The 18,355-nt window shown below is 35.0% G+C and overlaps 1 protein-coding gene across 7 annotated transcripts in view; it reads left to right on the forward strand.

The window, feature by feature from the left end:
- CNTNAP4 (contactin associated protein-like 4) overlaps positions 1–17,248 on the forward strand; it is a 212,448-nt gene extending 195,200 nt beyond the window's left edge. The window contains exons 17-24 of one of the 7 annotated variants that reach the window (XM_014942078.1): positions 435–653; positions 3,590–3,829; positions 5,341–5,565; positions 6,975–7,108; positions 8,173–8,260; positions 11,697–11,918; positions 12,320–12,439; positions 16,215–17,248. In XM_014942078.1, coding sequence (XP_014797564.1) covers positions 435–653; positions 3,590–3,829; positions 5,341–5,565; positions 6,975–7,108; positions 8,173–8,260; positions 11,697–11,918; positions 12,320–12,439; positions 16,215–16,408 — 1,442 coding nt within the window. In that variant the 3' untranslated portion in view covers positions 16,409–17,248. Of the gene's footprint in view, positions 1–434; positions 654–3,589; positions 3,830–5,340; positions 5,566–6,974; positions 7,109–8,172; positions 8,261–11,189; positions 11,311–11,696; positions 11,919–12,319; positions 12,440–16,214 lie in introns of those variants that run through there. The other 6 variants (XM_014942081.1, XM_014942080.1, XM_014942082.1 and 3 more) reach the window with 6 other exon arrangements.
- The last annotated feature ends 1,107 nt before the right edge of the window (positions 17,249–18,355 follow it).

The raw sequence follows: 18,355 nt of genomic DNA on the forward strand, positions 1-18,355 counted from the left end.
GCTATTTGTAGAGATTGTGTGAATAAATACAAAAGCAAATAGACAGTAGAAGACATTGATTGGATTATAGTGGTGATAATTTAAAATTAGTTAACAATGGTAATCAATTAGCATGTAAGCAAGAGGTGCTTTTTATCTAAACTGAAAAATAACAAAGCTAGCACTTTTCCCTCTTTCTTGACTACACTGTTCTCTAGGGGTCCACAAACAGATTTCCATGCTGTAGGGAAATCATTGTTCTCACTAACAGTGAGTGTAGAGAATGAACTTTGGGGATAGATGTCCTGTAGTAAACTATTTCCCCAATACAACCAGTCTCATCCCATGAAGTAGTAGGTTAGATGTTAAAGTAAATTGTTCTGCCACATAAAAATTTTGTGACCCAATTGAGTATGAAATAATGTAAATATCCTTTATTACTGTCCTCTTTCTAGCTCCATCTGAAGTGATTTTTTCATTTGATGTTGGAAATGGACCTAGCGAAGTTACAGTGCAATCACTCACTTCCTTAAACGACAACCAGTGGCATTATGTGAAAGCTGAACGAAACATCAAAGAGGCATCTCTACAAGTAGATCATCTTCCTCAAAGTTCTCTTGGTGCTCCACCTGATGGGCATATTCGTTTGCAGCTCAACAGCCAGCTTTTTGTAGGTGGGCACTCATTTAACAGAATCTTTCCTAGTTATCATCATGAAAATATGAAAAGGAAAAAAAAATAAAAAACCATGGCAACTGGCTAATTTGAAAACAGTTTGTATGATCAGATGAGAGGCTTTGTGAAAAATCCATGGAGATGTAACTCTGTTTTGAGTTTACAAATTCAGTGCCTTAACCTATAGTTACTGATGGACAGGATTTCAACCACAGTCTTCTTCTTTCGAGGTTTGTTTGAAGAACAACTAAAGGATTTCCGTTTGCACTATTTTTTGAGAGGAAGTCATCTGCTGAAGGAAGATCTGTTACTTCTGTAATTTCAAGGAAATTTTGTTGTCTCTCTTCATTCACAACCTGTCAGGTTGCCCAGAAAAGTTGTGAATGCCTCACCATTGGAAGAGTGTAAGGTCAGGTTTGACAGGGCTTCAAGCAACCTGGTCTAATATAAGATGTCCCTCCCCACAGCAGAGGGGTTGAGCTAGATGATCTTTAAAGGTCCCTTCCAATCCAAAGCATTCCATGACTCTATGAATCTGTGATCTACTCCTCTGCCCTTTGCTAACACACTTAATGAAATAGTCAGACAGTGTTTGCTTTGTTTTGGAAACAGGAAAAAGGGATTATTATTTGATTTCACACAGCCAGGTAAAATCCAGACCTGTGGTTGGTTCTCTCTTAATTTGAAAGCTTCAAAGGAAGAAATTTACCTGAATATTTCTGCCTTTGTACTTTTAGCAAATATATTAATGTATTTAGATAAAACACTGGAAAAGCAGAAATGGAATTACAAAAAAAATTAATGTTTATTTAACTATTACATAGAGCTATGTAGAGCTATGTGTTATGGTACATGGTAGTATTCTTACTTTAGCATTGCCATATTCTGAATTTACGAGTTTCTGGTGTATATGTATGGTATACTGCATAAGAGCATGTAAAGTCTGCCATACTTTTAAACAGATCTTTATGTAGATCTGCTGTGAGACATATCATGCTAGATGAATATATGTTTTATTTGCTATGTGTTGGGGACGAATGCAGCAAAGGGGAAACTGTGGGAAAGCAAACTGTGAATCCTTAGGAAAAAATTAAATGGAGAGGGAACCCTTGTATCCTGAGATCAGAATTCTGACCTGTGCCTCAAAAGGCATCAGGGGTAGAACATGGAGACTAGATTAAACATTGAAGAATTGTATATTTTGATTAAAAGCATGGAGGAAGCCTCCATAATAAAGGAGATAACCAAGGCATTTGATATAACTGAGTTAGGAGAAGTCTTAAAATTAGGTTATACTCACAGTAATGGACTAGAACTATTAATGGAAGGATTATGGAATTTCTGTTTACTATACTACAATAACTTATAATGCTGTCATCTTATTTGACTTACCCTATAACTGCTATAATATGAACAGTTGAAATTAAATCAATTTGAATTTGCAAGGTCTGATCTGTGAAGCAAGACCAAGAGATGGTCTAATTCTACAAGTGTTTATGGTAGTATCAAGTCTAAACTATTTTCTAATGATTTTGACAATTAATTGATCTCTAGTTCTTCTAACTCCAACAATTTGATACTGTACTAACCTGTATTTGCAGTTGCCATTTCTAGCAATTTTTTATGAAGTGATCAGCCATTGAATGGAGTGATTTTTTAATTATTTCTTTTTTGTGAAATAATTAAAAAAATTCTAGTAAATCTATATGCATCCATCTCCTGTATGGAGCTGACAATTTAAAAACTGGTTTGACTTACGTACAAGTATGCTGTCTAGCTTGTTTACTTCAGATAATGTTCAGATGTATAATCTGAACATTAGAAAAGTCATTCACTAGAAGTTTTTGCTTCTGATGTTGTGGGGTTTTTTCCTCCCTGAAAATTCTTGAAGATCCTGGGAGTAAAATAAAATAATATTCACTACAGTACTCTGTAGTAAATCCTTGAAATCCTTTATGAGTTTGAATAATTATTTTGAAATAATTTGAAGCACTGAAATGGTTACCAAGCATTGGAACAGGCTGCCTGGGGAAGTAGTTGAGTCACCATCGCTGGAGTATTTAAGACAGGTAGATGTAGTGCTTAGTGATGTGGTTTAGTGATGGCTTTTTTCAGTGTTGATGGTTGGGCTACATGATCTAAACGCCCCTTCCAACCTAGGCAATTCTATGAATCTATGATATGCTTGGTAGTCAGATATATCCTCTGTAGTAAGGGGGATAAACTTTCCTATTACTCAAGAATGGACACAGCTTCCAGTATGGGACAAATTATGTCTGGCCAGACACAAGCTGTGGGGTATCATGATCCATACCATGAGACTGACAGATAGACAGACACATGGATCAGTTCATAAGCCAGTAAGATCTTGACAGAGTAAAACTGTACAGCTAGTCAATCTCCCATCCCCTTTTTGGTTTTTCCATTTTATTTCCATTCTTTCCTATTTTATCTTTCTTTATTATTTTTGTTTTCTTTCTTGTTTCTCGCTCTTTTTCCTTTCTCCTCTCCTCTCCTCTCCTCTCCTCTCCTCTCCTCTCCTCTCCTTTTTCAAATAAGGGCCCCTCATTCCCCTTCCCCTTCCCCTTCCCCTTCCCTTCTCACCTTACCTAGACTTTCTCCCTTTCAAAAAAGAAAAAAAAAAAGAAAGAAACCCACTTAATTTATGGATCTTGATCCTTTGTTAATTAATAGAAGTATGCACTGTTTTTTGGTATCTTACTGTGCAAAATTTAGATTTCCCATTAAAAGCTTCAAGTGTCCACTGTAATTACTTGACAAAAGCAATCAGATATGCTTTTAAAGCTATTTATAAGTATTATCACATGCCTGTATCTTTGAAATTCAAAGTAGACTGTTCAGGGGCTGTAAAACATGAAGAGGTTTTTACACAAAAAAAAAAAAAAATTAAAGGTTCATATTAATTTATTTTCAGGTGGGACAGCATCCAGGCAGAAAGGATTTTTGGGATGCATTCGTTCATTACAGTTGAATGGAATGGCCCTTGACCTGGAAGAGAGAGCAAAGATAACTCCAGGAGTTGAACCGGGCTGTCCTGGACACTGTAGCAGCTATGGTAACCTGTGTCACAATGGTGGAAAATGTAGAGAGAAATACAGTGGATTCTCCTGTGACTGCACTTTGTCTGCCTATTCTGGGCCATTCTGTAAGAAAGGCAAGCATATCTTTTAACTTTATCAGTTATTGAAAACAGGACCATGCAGTCCAGACCAAGACCTTTACAGCCCTTTAAAGATATGTTTAAATGCTTGCAAAATATTTATGTTTTATTTAACATAGAGAAACATTCAGCTGAATTCATTCAGTAAGCGTAAGTTTTGTTAAACACTATCTACCAGAGATATGTTCAACATACAGTATTTAAAACAGGAACCATCTTACCTGAGAAGATGAGCATCTTTTCTTTAATGTTAGCCAACTCTTTTGATTCTATTATACTATGCTAAAACTAGGAAGCATATCTTTATGAATGAAATTTTGGATTTCTGGCTTTCAAGATTTAATCTCAAAACTAAGACTAAGTGACATGGTTGGAAACAGGACTGAGTCTATGTTTTCAGCCATTTTAAAGGAGTTCTTTGGTGATGGTGTCATAGTGGTAGATAACAAGTTGTCAAGTTTGAATTTTAAGAAGGTAAGTTTATCTAGAACTTTTTCCTATTTGCATATAATTCTGCTCTGCTAAAAATGACTTGTTTCCTCCATATATTAAATGCATTCTGCAGAGTACTAATTGGTTAAAATGTTGTAACAAAATGTTCCTCTAAATTAGTGAGCACAGCATCTGTCCAGCCACCACTGCCACCACAAGAGTAAAGGACTTGGGTGAAGTCCCTCTGTATCTACTGCTGTAGAGCTAATACCACTGAGAGAGGAATGGTACTTTCTTCCTCCCCTGCCAATGGCAGAAGAGGCTAAGGGTGACACTCCATGTTTATTATTCTGCAGGGGCAAAGTGGCTCCTGTTGCTGAAAAGTGTGAATGTCCTATAGTAATAACTTTCAGTCACCTTCTGTCACAGATACTGAGCCAGATTACAGAAATATACAGATTTTTTTTCTGGAGTGTGGAGGTTTTGTATGAAAACCACATAGTCCAAGTTACTTTTAGCAGAAAATGGCTATGAAATATCACAGAGATACAGAGGCTGTTTATGAGTGATTATGCATAAGAAGACCTTAGTCCAGTTTGCATTCTCCTTTTCTTTCTCCCACCTGACTACTTCCTTTTCCTGCATACATGTTTCTGGTGTGGCCAAGCTTAATAAATATGTTAGGATTCAAACTGCTGCACCCATTTCTCTGCAAGAGCATTGTACGTAAAAGACAGGACATATTAAGCTTGAGAACATACATAAACAGGAAAAAAGCAGAAAACTTATTTAAAACTAGACAAAAAAAAGCACTACTTCATGCAGCAGATACTAAGACACAAGTCTGACTGCTTTTCCTCTAGCACAGGTTGGGTCTTATCTTTCTCTGTAGTTCTAAATACTATTTCCATTTATATTTCTTTTTCATCTTTAACACAATAGTTTAGAATGCATTTTATTTTGTTCTGTGGCAGAAATTTAAAAAAAAAACAAAACAAAACAAAAAACAAACCAAAGAGAACTTTAGACCTGTTTTGCATAATGTTTAAAAACTATATTACTTTTTGTTTCAGAGATCTCTGCCTATTTTGAGACTGGCACTTCTGTGACATACAATTTTCAAGAATACTACACCTTAGCTAAAAATTCTACTTCTCATGCTTCTTCTTTCTATGCTGACATGACACTGAACAGGGAAGCAATTACATTTGCCTTCCGAACAACAAGGACACCAAGCTTACTACTTTATGTCAGCTCCTTCTACAAGGAATACCTCTCTGTCATTCTTACCAGAAGTGGTGAGTGTTTGGATAGGCTGTCTGGAAATGCTAATGAGCGTCATAGCTACTAACTCAGATTCACTCTGATTCCAAGACCTGAATCATAAGCTAAGCATTTTCCTGTTGTTTCTTTAAATCATATATTTATTTTTCAGCTGAACCAAGCAATGCTTTCCACATGAAAAATGTTCCTGCTATTGTAATTTCAACTTGTACTACTTTTTTTTTTTTTTTTAAATCATGATGGCAAAAATACTTAATTCTGGAAATCTGTTAGAAATACAGCAAAATATTTCAAAATAATTTATTTTAAAGTTTTGAAATGAAACTCAAAATGTATCTGATCTGTCTGCCACTTACACAGCATTCTAATTGCCATCCTTGTGATAAATAATCAAATAAACTACTTTTTGAAAGTGCATTGTCTATTTTCCAAATTAATCAGATGTCATTTCATTCGACTAATTGAATAAACTACTTATATACCTATGACAATACATACAAATTCCTGTGAAAATACACATAATGGAATTAATGTATCCACTTAAGCTGAAGGTTAAATGTTACTTGGACCTTTATCTTTTATTCTTTCTTCTACACCTAGGTAATTTAAAAATACTTTTTACTACTTTTTTCAATTAAAAAGCCCCACAGAATGAGTTGAATCTTTGGGTTTATCAAAGACTCTTTGCAGTCACAGTGGTTCTCTGCTTGAAGAAGGTTCTCTCCTTTCCCAGACACAGATTTGGGTATAGAATAATTGTAGTATCCTCCCCATCATGTGAGGTGGAACACATTTTACCTATGAATGGCTTGCATCTCACCCGGGCCTTGCTTTCCAAAGGATGAATAGGAAGTTGTAGTCCATCTACAGCTAGGAGAGAATCTCTGACAAGGAAACAGCACTGCCTCTATTTTCCGCTGTGAAAGAATTGTAAGTGTATGGATGGTATGCTGGGAGTTAACAAGAAATGGAAAGTGAACTGAAATTATTGTCTGCGTCCTACTGACTGAACTGTCAACTGGTCAGCGGTTAACAGGTCCAGACAGTGTAAACATTATAAAAGAGCAATACTTGTAAGGTACTGAGTTTTGATGTCACATTGATGTAAGCCACCTGACCAAGTCTTTCTCAGATGAATTATGGAAGTACTTACTAAAATTTCTGAACAAATTTTAACTCATTATTCAGTTTTGTGACAGTTTATGTCTACCTTTGCCACTACATCCTAATTTCAACATTGCTATTACTTTTCCTTTTGCCTTCTATCATTTCTCTCATGTTAATTTCTCATAGTTAATTCCTTAAAAAAACTTTTTTTTTTGCTCTTCAAATGCACCTGTGAAGCAGGACACATTGTATATGATCTAACTCTGCCTGTTGTGTATGTGGTATACTATACTTTTTGCTCTATTTGTCCTTGCAGGAAGCTTACAGATCAGGTACAAGCTAGGTAGCCATCAAGATCCTGACGTCTTCAGCATCAATATCAAAAGCATGGCTGATGGACAACTGCAACAAGTGAAGATTAACAGAGAGGAGGAAATGCTCTTTGTAGAGGTAATTCAGTTAGCCAAAAAAAAAAAAAATCAAACCCAAAACCCCCAAAAACGTGGATTATCATAAAAAAGTCAAAGATCCAAAGCAAAACTAAGAAAACAGTTGGAATAGTTACGAGGCAATTACCCCCAAATAAACTGTGTTTTAGTATCTCAAGTAAACAAGAAAGGTTAGCAGACTAATGATCCACAGTGAAAGTCTAAAGACAATTTCTTTAGTTTTCATCTTCTTCCAATTCAAAAGGTCAGTATTGACTCATTATTTTATATGAAAATACAATGAATTTTTTGATGGCTAAATTTTCATAATTTGCAACGTGCGTATGACTGCTACCATTTGTTTTGGGTCTTGCATTTTGGTTTTTGTTCCAAATTATGTATAAAACTACAGTACAAGTGTATTATCATCTAGATAAGAACTTAAGCTTATTTGCCTAATTTTCTTTGGTCCATTTTACAACGTGACTATTAAGGAAAAAAATATTTGTTACTTTCTGTAGAAATTGGGTGATAAAATAGAAATATTTAATTTGTTAATAGTTGATATATTAGTATGTAAAGAAGTCTTAATTATTTTTAATTAAAAATGTAAAAAAATGGATGTTACAATTTAGTATTTTGAGGCTAGACCTGAGTTTGCTTAATTATACATTGGTACAAGGTTTGAAGGCAAGTAGTTCTGGAGGTACCCTGGGGGTAGAGCATTTACAGTATAATATTTGAACTTTATTAACCAAATGTTGAGTGCCTTTTTTAATGAAAAGAACCTTTTTCATGTTTTTTGAAGGTTTACCATTTCATTGTATAGATGAAAAAGAAGGTATCAACCAAATCAATAAGATAAATAAATGCTTAGTAAGTAGGATGCTTAAGAAGTATCACAGATAAAATCAGTGACCTGAGGAAGCTGATAATCTATTTCCCAATTATTTTTTATGCTATAACTAAAAAACTCTTCCGTCAGCACCTTTTATTTTTAACCCTGATGTTACCTGGTTTGTTTGCAAACTTTGACTAACATCTTTCCCATTATTCTACTTCGTTCTTTACTGTACCATTCTGCAGGTTAACCAGAATGAAAGAATGAAATTTATTCTGTCTTCAGGCACAGAATTCAATGCAATCAAGTCTCTCACGCTTGGTAAGATTTTAGGTAAGTAGAATACCACAGGGTTTTCTAAAACACAGACCAAAATGTCATCACAGCATATAAAAACCAGTAACCCTAATCTCACTGAAAGACATTTGTTGTCTTGGATTGAATAGACACTGTGTCACAATCAAGGTTGAAACTTCAGTCTTCTTGAAGTACAAACACAATCATGGGCAAGTGCTTCCTGAAAAATGATTGAGTGTGTTCCATTAAAAATAATTTCATACTTCTCTCTCATTTTGCAATCAAGCATTATAGAACACCACTTCTTCCAACACTCAGGAAAAAAAAAGTCACTGTGAAATCATATACAAAGACCATAGAATACTATTAATGTACTGTATTTGAAAAACTTTTTGTTATTAGAATTTGTTTGTTGAAGTTAAGCTATGACAAAATATTTTGTCCAGTGACGATTCAACAAAAGCTGTCTGTTTCATGGTAGTAATGATCAAAATAGAATTTACCTATCTACAATTACCATTTTGTCAATCTTGTTAGAATAAAATAGCCTGAACTAAAATTCTCAAAATTATTGTTTTCATATTCGTTACACTGAGAAAACTCAACAACAGGAGAAAGCATGGTGCCTGTGAAAAACAAATATATTTCTCTTTCCAATAAAGTAATTTAGAGTGGCTGTTACTACATTCTTATATCAAGTAAAGGTCCATTTGTGCATTCCTCCTCTAATAGTACTTCTTGTCACAAAAATATGAAAGCAGAGGTAGTGCAGTTCATGATATATAGTAACTAAGGCTACACTGACCATGTTGTAGTTAGACTGATTATTTTCACCCTTCCACAAGAAGATCTTCAGGATAATTATTTGGGGAAAAAGAGTTTCCAAAGTCTTGGAATCTTGAAAAAAATCTGTATTCAGGGATTTAATGGAAATACTTTAGTTTGATGAAATAATTCTGTTGGCAAAATATTTGATTTCTAATGTTTCATTTTAAAGCTTTTTTCTACTCAATCTCAGCAGAGTGACAATTGGCAGTTCTACAAATAAAACCTACTTGTGTCTTCTGTTTTGTATTGAAAAAACAGCAAAAAAGTCTCAATGACAGAATTATCTATTACTTTCTGTTAATCAAATTTATTTATTTACTGGATTTTCTTTTTCAGCAGTAAACTGCTGAAATGAATAAAGCATTAGGGAAAAGTGACCTAGATCGTTGTGAAGTGTTTTTAAGGGGTATTCTTTTGTGTGCAAAAATCAGAAAAATGATTGTTTAGTGACATATTTTTCAGTAATTTATCACCTCCTGATCATTTCAAGCGGTGGCCCTAAAACTGAGCCCTGAAGAACCCTGCTGTTGACTGTCCACCAGCCTGAGGCAACCCCATTTAGTAAAACTCTTTGGGCCCAACCCATCAGCCAATATTTCACCCAACATATTATGGACTTGCCTAATTTTGAGACAAGATAAGATTGTACAGGAACAGGAAAAAGTTTGAAATCTTCAACATCATAAAAGCAGAAAGGTCAAAGATAGTCTTTTGATTAAAGAGTTCTTATCTTAAAATGTGCTGCTAGGAGTGGTATGTCTTCTCACTTCACAGGGAAAGATGGTTGAAGTAGAACACAAGAAAGAGGGTTATTGAATTTGTATTTTACTTTTGGGTTCGTTTTCATTTTTTTTTTTGTTTTTTTGTTGTTGTTTCTTGTTTTCTGTTTTGTTTTTGTTAGTTTGTTTGTTTGTTTGTTATGAACCAGACAATATAAGTGGAGTAATTATGTCTGTCTTTGTTGAAAAAATTTGAGTACACTTAGCAAATGAATTGTTATAGAGCTGCTTAAGGATCCGTAACTTGCATAACTGCAGTTTACTAAAAAATACAGTTTCCAGTAACCAACTAATGGTGGGTTTTTTTGTGTGTATGTCTGTGTGTCATTTTCAGTCAGCATTAAAGCGGGAAAGGCCTTGTCTTCCCTAGAACTTACTACTTTTAAAAGCAAGTTTGCTTGATCTAATAAAAAAATTTACTTTATCCCAGCAGTAGTTTCTAATTAATAAGTCAAGTGAACTCTAAGGATTTAAAATATGTATTTTCTTTTCACATTATACATATACAATGTTAATGAAATGATTTTTATGGAAAACTAGAGAATAATAGAGAACACTTCACTTTTGTGGTTTTCAATCCTACTTATAATTAGAGATATATGTTTTTATCACAAAGGGTTTTGGACATTTTTTTCTTGCCACCTCAGGTGTGTCTTTTTCTTAAGACATCCAGGTCTAGCAGACACTTCAGTGCAGTGAGGTAATCATCCAAAGCAGTGTATGGTACAGAGAGAACAGAGGCAGTTAAACATCCAACACTTTATGTGATCCATCATTGTAGGTGAGCAGAATTTTGGCTGACATACATTTAATATTACATCATCATTGCAAAAGGAAGAGAGTAGTTGATGAAAATGATGCTGTTATTTTGCAACATTCTGACAAAACACATTAGCCCAATTTTCACTATTAACCTAATTGTATTGAGGGGTACATTGTACATTGGTATATAAAATTCCTATGGTAACCATTATAAAGATCACATGTTCATTCATGGGTTCTAGAATAAGTTGGAGGTGGAAATGAATGAGATTAAATTCCCATTGCATTAGCACAAAAGTTGAGTACTTAATTCCCTTAAGATTCCTCCTTCAATAATTAGTACTTCAAGATTTTTGCTTAAATTAGAACTGTCAAAGTAAATAAACTGTTTTCCATTTCCAAAGTAGTGCATTAGTGAGTATTAGCTGGTGAATAAATTGAGAGCTCTGACATGGTATATACATTCAGAAAGGCAGCTCAAGAAATACGGGGAGTAGCAGGGTGGTATGGTTTTTTTGCCTTTTTTTTTTCCTTTAGTGGGAAAGATAATGTTATCGTGTTTCAAATGTAAATTGGAACAACATTCTTTTTTTTAGAATTTCACAGAAAGTATCTTGCTGGATTTCCGTGTCTTCAGAGATTTTTCATTATGAGACTGGATGGTGATGGGATACAGTAGATATATGAATCTGTGGAAAGAATATAATTCAATAATGCTCATATTTATGAGAAGAAATCTAATAAAATATGTATTATTCATAAATGCATGCGTCACTCTTATCTTTATGCAGAATGAAAAAGTATTGCATTTTAATTTAAATATTTTAGTTACATTTGAATCTTTTTGCTTTGACAGTTGCTATAGTAAGTTATAAGCATTTCCCTCAACAGACTACTGTCATATGTTAAAAAAAAAAAAAGACTGAATGTATCTGACTGCCTTTTCATTAAAGACAGACAAGAACAGGATTCAGTGAATCTATGTATGTTGCTGTAACTCAAATATACTCAGAGGAACACAGGTTAATTATTAATTTATTCTTCTGTCACTTTATTTTGTACATTTGCCCTAAGATTAATTGTGTTTTGTTCCTTTTGATCAGCAGTAAACAGTGATGTAGATGAGGAGACTATGAAGGCAAACTCTCAGGGGTTTATTGGATGTCTCTCTTCAGTGCAGTTCAACCACATTGCTCCTTTGAAGGCTGCACTGCACCACAGCAGCTCAGCCCCTGTCATTGTAAGGGGACGCTTCACTGAATCCAACTGTGGTATTTTAGCTGGAGCTGACTCAACATCAAGTGAAACAACCCATTCATTTGCAGGTAGCATATGGTTATCACTTATTCTGATCTCTGAAGCAAAGTCTAAATAGAGTACTCGTGACCTGAATTACAGCTGTCTTTTTTTTTTTTTTTTAATGTGGGTTAACATCTCAGAAGTTTGAAAAACAATTCTCTTTTATATGTCCTTACTTCCTCTTCTCTAGCCTTTATCTTTTCCTTTAAATGTTTATATTTTTCTCTTTATCTCTGCAAACTATTGTCTACATTACTAGTCTTCTTTGCATGCTTACAGACCCATGCTACTGCCACTGTACCATACTGTACATGAGCTGTAACCATGTACATTTCTTTTATTTTTTGAATTCCTTGAAAACCCTTCTTGGGTTTTCTTGAAAACCTTTCTTCTATTTTTCTGTCACGTTCTTTTTTTCCTGCTGCAGATCACTCTGGACCAATAGATGAGCAAGAGCCCTTAGCTAATGCAATTAAAAGTGACGCTGCAATTATTGGAGGTAATAGGGACTGTAACAATTCTACAGGAACCGTTTTTTCCTATAACTGTGAGTCTTTCAATGCTGAAGTGAAGTCAGTTTAGCTTTGTGTGCGTAAGAAAACTAATAAAAAGGCTTCATTTTATTACAAGTGGTAGACAGACAAAAATCAAACATTGTTTTAAAATGCAATCAATAGCTCTCATATTTTCTTATTACATATATTTATGCCATCAGTGTTTCTATACATTGGAACATTCTGCTGAAGCACAAGATACTAAGAGCAGGGTTTCCAACCTGCTTAATACTAGTGGCTATGACTTTAAAAAGCACTTGGATATGTGACAAATAACATATATTTTAGAAAGAACAATCATTGCTCCTTGAATATGCCAAAAGATCACGTTTTGCTACCCAGTCAGTTTCAAAATCTTCTTTAATTGATCTGAGCAACACAGATTTTTCTTGAGAAAATGACATCTAGCTGCTTGAATCAATCCTTTGAAGAATAAGACAAGATTCTTTCTGTTTCTGCATTTGGAAAGCAATGTACTCTTAGACTATCACTTGCAGTGGTTTAGAGCTTAAAAATAAAAAGTATGTTAAAGTAATGTCAAGATGGATCTTAAGCGAGCATCCATCACTGTTGTAGCGGGGAAGCCTATGAGTTCTGTTTCTTTAACATGAATGAAGAGTACTCAAGTGAGCCTTAATAAGGAGAGTTTGCTATTGGGTGTTCAGTTCAGTGTTTTGCTTTCAAGGAATAGTATTGTGACAATCTTCCCCTGTAACAATATCTGGTGGTATTTCTTCTCTTGGAGGGGGGGAGGAGGGGAACTTGTTTTCAGTCATGAAGATGGTATTTTAGCAGTATAATTCATTGTTTCAACTTCCATTAGTCATTTCAATTTCAATTTCAATCAGTCAATTTATTTTATAATTTTATTGTAAAAATTACCCAAAAAATAATTTCATTAGTCAACAGAAAGAGAGCAGTGGGGGGGAAAGGTCAACCCCTTCATCTACATTCTGAATAGGTTTCCTTTTTAAGGGTTTTTAAAGCCTCAGTAGATGAATGACATGATGTTATTTAGCAGAATAAAGTTGCCAAAGCTTCTCACTGAAGTTGAAAGCATTTAGGTCTATGGAAGGTGGAGTTAAGATAAAAACCTGCAGTCCCCTGTGTGTCTACCATTTAAATAATGGTACCTGCTGTGGTCAGCAGCTGCCAACAGCACACTGCATGGTCAGTGACTTTTAACACACTAGTGCTAAAGATACTAAAATAAGAGGTAATAAAACACACAAACTTGGAGAATTTTACGACTGAATTCAGTGAGGTCAGAATTTAAAAATATAGTTTCTGAATTCTTCTACATCTAAATTTGTCAAAAATTATTTTGCTGTTTCAAAAGGCAAATATTATTTTACATAAGTATCTGTACACAGAGATCACTTTATGTACCAGGTAATTTAGTGTGGGTGGGGATTTTTAAGTATACTAACAACAAAATAATTTTGAACTTCAAGCTACAATAGTTAGAGTATTTTTAAGATAATCGCCTCACATTTTTATTGTTATTAAAACATTTGAGAATATGCATTCACAATTTTTCTGTTGCTTAGCTATGGCTGTTTAAAAGTCAAAATATAACAAGCAGTACAACATTCACTAAAAGTTTAATGCAAGTACCCTTAAATGAGTACAACTGAGAATAGTACCAGTACAGCTACCCCAGATAAGGCAAGTTTGTCAGAAAGCCCTTACAGCGGGCAAGTACTGCATGTACAAAGGAACAACAGTTCTGTTCTGTCTAAATAAGAAAACAAGATTATAGAATCTATTTCAGAGAATAAGATACCACAAAAGATACCATGAAAAAGCCTATATTGCTACCATGAAGAATGGCTGCTTATAATAGAGAGTGAAAAACATTACAAGTGCTGAATTTTACATGGTCTGTTTTTATTTACATCTCTAAGGGATTATGTATTTTCAATTTTCTTGCAGTAGTGGCCAAGATATGCAGCAGATTGTTCCTTCATCTAGTATAGCTAAGCCACTACATTACAACTGTTTCCCCGTTTCATGCTTTTTTTCCTCCATGCAGCCTAGTCTTACTCTCTGCTTCCCTTCTGTTTCATTTCTCCTCAAATTCCTTTCCTGCCCAACCTCTGACACATAAACTTGAGGGTCTGAGACCATCATGAGAGGATGAATGAGGAAGAGAGGATGGAAGTCTGTAAGGTCATGCTTATCTCTGTGGGAAGTACCTCTTTCCTTACTGTTTGCAATCTGCTGATCTGTGCGCTAGGACCAGCATGCCCTGGTAGCAGTTCAGTAAATCTTAAATAGTTGCCTTTATAATTACAAAAAGCGCCCATTACATTTAGTCTGTGTATCTGCTGAGTCCCGTTATAAAGATTATGCTTCTGATCCTTTGCTTTCTAACATATCAGCTAGAACACCATAAGCAGGTAGCTGTATTGATAATGATGTTACCTTATCAGATAGGGCTGTTAAAACTGTTGGAAAAGAAAGCTTGCTCACTACCGTCTGTGCAGACAGGGACCTTTACTTGTGAACCCAAGGCCACATAGCCATACAAAGCAAAAATACACCTATGATGTCAGAATAAGTGCCACAAATGGGAAGGGAAGAGAAAGGAAGGAAAGGGAAGGAAAGGAAAGGGGAGGGGCCAAATTTATATTACTTCAACCTGAGCATTAAGGAAGCCTTGACTTTAATATTTTAACTATTGTAGATCCATTACAATGATGAAGTTACAGAAACATGAGCCCTAGTTAATGTAGATCATTAAACCTCTTCAATGTATTATTATGTGCCAAAGGCAGATAAACAGAGATGGGATTTTCTTCAATGAGGCAGAATAAACGTAAGAATTTCTGTCCCATTTGACCTGACAATAGCTGGGTATAAATACTAGTCAATTTGTATTGGCATTCCTGTGGTGAACTATTTTATATTTTTTTTATAAATTCTCCTCATTAACAGCATGGTTTAGTCAGAACCAGTCATCTGTGATTCTATGATCTGTGGTCTGAACTAATTTGCATGGAGTGCATGGATGTGAATGGAACTAATTCTGTGAATGTGACTGCAAGGGGTCTAAGGGGTCTAAGACTTGGACTTTGTGGTGTACACAGGCAGAGCTGAGAGACAACTTGGTTCAGAATTCCAGACTGGTACTTTTGTCCTCACCTGTTCTGCTCTGCTTCTGCTCTCCAGACTCCTTCCCCAGATCTGACGTCATGATAGGAGAGCTGATTGGCAGGTGAAAGCTGATGATGGGGCATGTCCCCTTCCCTCCTGATGGGATATGGCGTGAGAAAGGGTCCTGAGTGACATGAGTGACTGAGAAAAGAGAGAATACTTGGTCCATTACTCATAAGAGTTGGGGAAAAGCAGAAAGTCATAGTAGCCATTGTCTGGCAGGAAAGCTTCCTCAAATATTCAGTGGCTTGAAGTCCCAGACTAGCAGAGAGCTAGGGGCTGATGGTACAGGAGCAAAAGACATCCTCTTATCTTTACTACCCTAAACCCTCTACTGGTCTTCCATTCCAAACTTTCAAAAATGATAGTATCCTGTGGAATTATTTTAATTTTTTTTTTATTAATAGCATGCAAAATTTCAAAATAATCACCATGAAGCTAATACTACAGTGTTGTTTCTGGTTTGAAAGTAGCTATGACTTCTTATTTCTTGGGCTTTGCTGTAACCCCCTCCATTATGTGGTGGATTCATTCCTTCTTTGTCCTACTCTCTGTCACTGAGGTACTTACTATCTTTTCTCTTGACTTTTTCCTCTTTTCTTCTCCTAGGTGTGATAGCAGTTGTGATATTCATCATACTTTGCATCACTGCCATAGCCATCCGCATTTATAAAAAAAAGGGCATATACTCAAAAAATGAGGTAAAAGGATCTGAAAATGAAGACAGTGCTGAATCTGCACTGAAAAGTGAGCTCAGCATGCAAAACACAGCCAATGAAAATCAAAAGGAATACTTCTTCTGATCAACATTCATGATTTAAATTAATACAATAATGTGACAGTCTGACTTTCTTGCTAAGCTGGGGGCTCTCAATGGACAGAAAAAGCTCTTGCACTCTACAGTAAATGCAACAGATTTGAGACTTATTGTACTGCATATGTTCAGTCGCAGTGATTGCTACAGGGGGCCTCTTTAAAGTACATGCATTCCTTAACTATTATACCGTAAATGCATTTTATGTAACAGTGAATTAGATATTGTAACCAATTTCATTGTTGATAGTTCCTGACTGTACTGATGTGACCTTCTACAGCTGAAGTTTAACGAACACACTGCATATGATTTTTGAATGGGAAAATTGCAATGAAGTTATTCCTATCCTTTTCTTTAAAATTTGATTCTGGAATTTTGTTCAAGGTGAAAGGTGGATTCTAAAACTTTCTGTTACTAAAGAAGTTCTGCTGTGTTGCATTATAGTGATCCCTCTTACTTCCTCAAACTGAAAATGCCCTTTGAACTGCTTTTGACTGGTGTCAGCATCTGCTTGTGAGCCATGGAGTTTGGTGTCCAAAAGAAACTGTACTTCTTTCCCCTGGGATGTGACCAACATCATCACTATCCCTTCTTTTTGGCAAGCCTAACAGGACTTAGAACTGAAGGGTGAACAATGTGTTGAAATGCTGTAAAATCATGGTTGCAATAGGTTTGCACTTATGGTCAAGTGATGGTACCAAGAGACTCATGCACATTCTAGGCATTTTAAATAAAATTTGGATCACAAAAGCCAAGATGTTTGCTTGGTAAGATCAAGTAATATATTAACAATAGTTAAATTATCATAAATAAAGACACCAAAAGATGATCAAAGTTGTTGTCCCTGGAAATTAGTAATGCTTCTTCTGTCAAGAAGTTATGCTCTATGCGCTATCTAGGATGCATTCTCTGAAAACAGTTCTAAATTATAGAAACTATTTATGGTTATTATGACAATAGCATTAGGACATTTGGAGACTATTACAGTGTCTGCTACTCAAATACTTTTGTTCTTCACTTTTAATAATACCTACTATACCTCTGTATGATAAGGTCTGATTATACCCCTCAAAATTAAACAGGTTCTTACTATCCTGACAGAGTAAATGAGAGCTGTTTCTGATGTATAAACAAATTACCAGATGTGAAGGGTAGGTTTAAGCTGTCTAAGCAGAATATTGTAAGGTTGCTTTAGACACCACAAGCTACTTGAAAAAGTCATGCGGCCTGGTAGGAATGTTATAAACTCTACAGAAAATATGTGTCTTTTGGAAGACCCATCTGGGAATTGGGTAGGATAGCCCAAGGCATCGAAAGTAGACTAGATGCCAATATTTAGGTAACTGATCCCCACACAAAGGATTTTTTGTTTTTCTCCAGACAGAAAACTATGCGCCTACATCTTGGATCGAAGAAAAAAATCAGAAAATCTGTGCCCTTGTAGACTTGAGCTTAAAATTTAAACACCTTTCAGAACTGATTTTTAAACTGCTTCCATTGAAAGCAATGATATTAGTCATTGCTTATCTCCTCTTTCACTGAGGAGAATCAAAGATAGACCCTAGGCTGTGAAGTTTAGAACATGTTTATGGTAGATGCCCAAGAATGTTATGAAGACATGGAAACCTGATATAGTGTGCCAAAACCTTTAATATGTAAAATTCTTTACATAAATGGTAGTTGTAAATATAAATGTCTAGCAGATATCATCTTTTAAAGCTTATTTTCTTCTATCAATCCTTACTTTCTATTTTCAAAATTCTACAGTTCCTTTTCTGCTTCCTCCTGTACTCCTGTACTGCTTAACTTCCTTTTTTAGGAACAAATTATTTCTTTTTTTTTTTTTTTTTTTTTTTTTTTTTTTTTTTAAAAAAAAAAAAAAAAAAAAAAAAAAAAAAAAAAAAAAAAAAAAAGTTCTAGGAAAAATATTAAACCC

This window comes from Calidris pugnax, unplaced genomic scaffold (assembly GCF_001431845.1).
Source record: "Calidris pugnax isolate Ruff unplaced genomic scaffold, ASM143184v1 scaffold115, whole genome shotgun sequence".
Lineage (NCBI taxonomy): Eukaryota > Metazoa > Chordata > Aves > Charadriiformes > Scolopacidae > Calidris > Calidris pugnax.